The 5,703-nt window shown below is 38.3% G+C and overlaps 1 protein-coding gene across 1 annotated transcript in view; it reads left to right on the plus strand.

The window, feature by feature from the left end:
• Nucleotides 1-5,703, plus strand: part of MICU2 (mitochondrial calcium uptake 2) — a 114,194-nt gene that overhangs the window by 73,146 nt on the left and 35,345 nt on the right. The window contains exons 5-6 of the mRNA XM_011958914.1: nucleotides 3,204-3,251; nucleotides 4,548-4,630. Coding sequence (XP_011814304.1) covers nucleotides 3,204-3,251; nucleotides 4,548-4,630 — 131 coding nt within the window. The remainder of the gene's footprint in view (nucleotides 1-3,203; nucleotides 3,252-4,547; nucleotides 4,631-5,703) is intronic.

The following is a 5,703-nucleotide window of genomic DNA, read 5'->3' on the forward strand; positions in this document are numbered from 1 at the left end:
AAAAAAAAAAAAAAAAAGAAAATAATAAATAAATTAGACTACATCAAAATTAAGAACATTTGTGAATCGAAGAACACTGTCAAGAGTGAAAAAAAGATCCACAAATGGGAGAAAATATTTTCAAATTGTATACATATGTATTATAAGGGATAATAACCAGGATATATAAAGAACTATACAAAACTTTTTTAATGGGAAAAGGACTCAAATAGAAATTTCTCAGAGTAAGATATACCCATGGCTAATAAGCACATGGAAAGATACTCAGCATCACTGATCATCAGGGAAATGCAAAGCAAAGCCACAATGAGATCGCACATTGCATTCATTAGGTTGGCAGCTAAAAAAAAAAAAAAGCAGAAAATACAAGTGTTGAGGATGTGGAAAAATTTAGTAGAAATTTGTATTTCCACAGCTGCTGTGGAAAAGATAGGGTGATTCCTCAAAAATTAAACAGCATTGGCCGCGCGCGGTGGCTTACGCCTGTAGTCCCAGCACTTTGGAAGGCCGAGACGGGCGGATCATGAGGTCAGGAGATCGAGATCATCCTGGCTAACATGGTGAAACCCCATCTCTACTAAAAAAAAAAATACAAAAAACTAGCTGGGCGAGGTGGCGGGCGCCTGTAGTCCCAGCTACTCGGGAGGCTGAGGCAGGAGAATGGCGTAAACCCCGGAGGCAGAGCTTGCAGTGAGCCGAGATCCGGCCACTGCACTCCAGCCTAGGAGACGGTATATACCCAAAAGAAATGAAAGCAGGGGCTCACACAAGTATTTGTACACCAATATTTGTAGCTGCATTATTCACAGTAGCCACATGGTAGAAACACCCCAAGTGTCCATCAGCAGGTGAACGGATAAACAAAATGTGGTACATACGTGCAATGGAATATTATTCAGCCTTAAAAAGGAAGGAAATTCTGACACATGCTACAGTATGAATGAACCTTTAAAACACTATGCCAAGTGAAATAAGTCACAAAAGGACAAATATCGTATAATTCATCTTATATGAGGTGCCTAGATAGAATAGGCAACTTCACAGAGACAGAAAGTAGAATAGAGTTTACAGGAGCTAGAGGCAGGAATGGGTGGTGGGATTCAAGAGTTAACGTTTAATGTGTACAGTTCTTCTGTTTAGCATGATGAAAAATTTCTGATGATGGTTGTACAACAGTGTGAATGTACTTAATGCTACTAAATTTAACAATGGTTTAAGTGGTGAATTATGTGTTATGTTTATTTTACCACAATATTTTAGAACAGGTGATTTAAGAGACCTACTTACCAAATGCAATGTAAGGACTTTTCTTTGGATGCTCATCTGAATACACCTGAAAACTTGTCTAAAACAGGAAAATTGATAATGCTGATTTGAATTTGAAAATGTTAAGGAATTATTGATACTTTTTTAGGTGTGGTAACTATTTGACAGGGAGGTTTTTTTAGATACACAGGCTGAATTTTTTACTATGAAATGATATGTGTATGTGGGTTTTGTTTCACAATAATCCAGTGGGAGGTAGGGAATGAAAAGGAATATAGATAAGGCAAGACCTGCCATGAGTTGACAATTATTGGCGCTGAGTTTCGTTGTGTTATTTAGTATAATTATATATAATTCATATTATTCTCTCTGTTGTTGCATATGATTCAAGTTTTCCATGACTAAAAAAGTGTTTTTAATTGTTAATTGTGCATTTTGCTATTATACCAATCTTTTGATCCGGAGGGAACAGTTATTTATTTAGCTTATCAGGAAGCCATGGTTTTTGAGATTTCGTTTCTATATTTAATGTAATTTTTTTCATTGTAAGCAACCTAAAACCTGACACAATATACTTGAGCAAGCAAGAAGTTTAGTGACTAGACACAGTTAGCTTCAAACCCAACTTTATCCAGGGCTCAAACATCACCATCTTCATTTTCCGATCTGGCAGTTAAAGACTGGCTACATTCTCGTGCTCTAAATACTGGCCGCTGGCAGTTCCAGGCACTCTCTCCATTGCCTCACATTCCTGAGAATAACATTCTCACATCACCAAAGCCCAGCACAAAATAAAAATGTGAAAGTCAGTTATCCAGCATTTGCATCAGAAATCCTGCTGTACCACTCTCCCTGAACTGGTCCCTGGAACCAGACTAGTGCAACCTGCTTATTAGCTTGGGCCTGAGCTACTTGCCCATCCCTGCATCCGTTTCACAGAAATACAGTGATTGGCTTTAGCCAATTCGCATTTACTTGCAGAGGCAAAGGTGGGGTCATCCTACCCAAACTGCATATTTGAGACTGTCTAAGAATGATTTTCCAAAGGAAAAATAAAGTAACTGCTACAAAGAACTAATTACTACATTTTAAATAATGTAATTTGACTCTCAGTATATCCAAGTCTCTGTTATTCTACTGAATTTGTAAATTTGCTTCACTTGAGGTGCTGTGAATAGTAAAAATTTAATTAGAAGTTATGTAAAGTGCCATGTAAATAAAACTTGTCGTGGATGTCTGTTATTTGCAAGCCAGCTTCCATTCCTTTTCTGTATTAGTCAATGTTCTCCACAGAAACAGAACCAATAGGAGATACAGATAGATTGGCTGTGAAGAATTGGCTCATGCAATTACAGAGGTACAGAAGTCCCGTGATCTGCCATCTGCAAGCTGTAGACCCAGAAAAGCTGGTGGTGTAATTCAGTCCTCGTTTGGAGGCCTGAGAACCAGGGGAGCCAGTGGTGTCAACCCCAGTCTGAGGGTAGAAGATAAAATGTCCCAGCTCAAGAAGTGAGGCAGAAAAAAAGGGTGAATTTCTCCTCCTTCTGCTTTTTGTTCAGCAGAGTGGATAATGCTCACCCTCACTGGGGAGGACAGGACAGCCTGCTTTACCAAGTCTACCTGTTTAAATGCTCATCTCACAGACACACCCAGAAACCATGTTTGATCTGGCTGCTCAAGATGTTCAGTCTGACACAGTCAAACTGACACTTAACACCAACCGTCACAACCTCCTTACTAGTAACAGTACCTGATGAACCATACTTTCTTTTTTTAAGTATTAGGACTCTATTTCAACTATTGTAAAATTTTTCCACTATATCAGAGAGAGGTAATTTCAAGTAAAATTATTTTTTTATTCGGTGAAATTTCAATGTTAATGTCTCTGTATATTCTAAAGCTTATTTTCTGGTATGTTTTTATTTTATCTCTTTCAGGGCTAATTTCATATACTGAGTATCTTTTCTTGCTTACAATCCTCACTAGTAAGTATCCCACAGTTTTTCTCAGCGATCATGTGAAATTCTCTTTTCTTACCAAACAGGATTTTAAAAGTTTGGTATTTATGTCTTTATCATTAAAAACATTATTGATACCTTAGTTTCTGTATCTACAAAATGATAATGTTGGATTAGGTTATCCCTGTGGGTCTCTTCTACCTCCTGTGCACTGTAGCAGCCCATTGCTTTGTCTTTTCCGGAAGAGAATCATAGTGGTAGTCTTGGCTTTAAAAATGCTTATCTGACATTATACAAAATACCTAACCAGTACTCTTCAAAATGTGAAGGTCATGGAAAACAAGGAGAGACTGAGACACTGATACAGATTAGAGAAGACTCAGGAGACATGACAGATAAATACAACATGGTATCTTATATTTAATCCTGGAATAGGAAAACAGCATTAGTGAAAAAACATGAAACCCAGATAAAGTCGATAGTGTAGTTCATAATGCTGTGCCATGTTAATTTATTAGTCTTTATAGATGTACTGTGGTTATGTAAGATGTTAACATTAGAGGAAGACCAGGTGTGGTAGCTCACCCCGGCACTTTAGCTTGAGCCCAGGAGTTTGGGACCAGCTTGGGCAACATGGTAAAACCCTATCTCTACAAAAAAAAATTTGAAAATTTGCGAGGTGTGATGGTGCACACCTGTAGTCCCAACTACTTGTTGGGGCTGAGGTGGGAAGATTGCTTGAGCCCAGGAGGTTGAGGCTGCAGTGAGCTGTGATCACGCTACTGCACTCCAGCCTGGTGACAGAGTGAGACCCTGTCTCAAAAAAAAAAAAAAGAAGAAAAGAAAAATTAGAGGAAGCTGAGGAAAGAGTATATGGGGACTCTCTGGACTCTTTGTACTATTTTACCAAATTTCTGTAAGTCTAAAATGATTGCAAAATACATTGTTGTTTTTTCTTAAGTACTCTGAGAAAGGGAAATAAAAAGTAATCATTAACTTGAAAATAACCAAGGTACTGTAAGAATATAGAAAAGCCCCTAGTAGAGCTAAAGAAATAAATTAAGCCTACAAACTGATTTTGCATTGAAAGGCAGAACACTTACTGGCAGAGCAGCAGCACCTATGGAAAGGGTGTTGGAGAAGGCAGGGAACAAAGCCATAACACCAAATATCAGCCTTTGGAATTGTTATAAGAAATCATTATTTTTCTGAGTAGGCACTTACTCATACAGTTTCTGCTAGTTTATGTCAAATTTGAAGATCTATCTGCAAATAACTTGCTTTTCATCAGCATTTAAATATTCATTTTTCACTTCACTGCAGAACCCCATTCTGGATTTCATGTTGCTTTTAAAATGCTGGATACAGATGGTAATGAGATGATTGAAAAAAGGGAATTTTTTAAGGTGAGTAGATGCTAATTATTTTAGGTTTATCATAAAATACCTGGATGTTTGTGTGATGATTTTACATTTCCATTAAAATCAAAATTGTATTCATTGTTTGCATATGAACTATCAGGAAATTATTTGGACATTCAGAAATACTAAATTTCTGTAATACAGCGGTGAAGACGCCAATAAGTGAACTGTGTAAGATTCCAAACAGTAAAGCTGAAGCATCTGTTTCTGAGGGTTATGTTTTTATGATTTCAGCAAATAATATGGTAAGAGTTCCATAGGATATATATTTTTTAAAGAATATGTGTTGAAGATATGCTAAAATACTAAAAATTATTAAAGAAATACAAAAATAATAGACATAATAAAAACTTAAGCCTTCATAAAGAATTGGAAAAAGTGAAAATGCCGCAATAGTTATAAATTGGTACAAATTTTCCAGGAATTTGCTCTAAGGCTAATATTTGAAGAGCTGAAAACGCGTTTAAATGGTATTTTCTAAGATGTAGCTCTAGAACACCCAACAAGTAAATTTCACTCTGTTCCCAAAAATGTGCTGGTAATACAAAAAAATAAAAATAAAAAATACCTCAATGCACATCAACAGTTTGGTATGTGCCAGTTAGGATTAAGTGTCTTTAATCTATTGCAGTGCTTTATGGAGAAAAGAAAACATAGATAAATATATAGTATAGTGCTTAGCACATACTAGCTATCATTGAATTAATGAGTGCTTATGTAAATAACAAATTAGGCGTGTACATAAATGGCTTATGACATTTTTTTAAAAGCCTTTGTGGGCCGGGGCGGTGGCGCTGTTGCCGCCGCGGCTTGTGTCCGCCCCGGCCCCATTCCTCCTCCTTTCTCTCCGCTCCCTCCATCCTCCCTCCCCTCGCGGTCTCTCGCCCGAGTGGATGTGGCGCGGCGGCGCGGGACACAGCCTTGGCCCCTGCCGCGGCCCCGCAAGCTCGTGAGAAGACAGAGCTGCCGCCTGCTCCCGCCCCCTGCGCGTCTCGGGGAGCCGGCGCCGCTGGGGAAGGAGAACTAGCAGGGCAGCGGAGGGACGGCGGCGGGAAAAC

This window comes from Colobus angolensis, unplaced genomic scaffold (genome assembly GCF_000951035.1).
Source record: "Colobus angolensis palliatus isolate OR3802 unplaced genomic scaffold, Cang.pa_1.0 Scaffold113, whole genome shotgun sequence".
In the NCBI taxonomy this organism is placed as follows: domain Eukaryota; kingdom Metazoa; phylum Chordata; class Mammalia; order Primates; family Cercopithecidae; genus Colobus; species Colobus angolensis.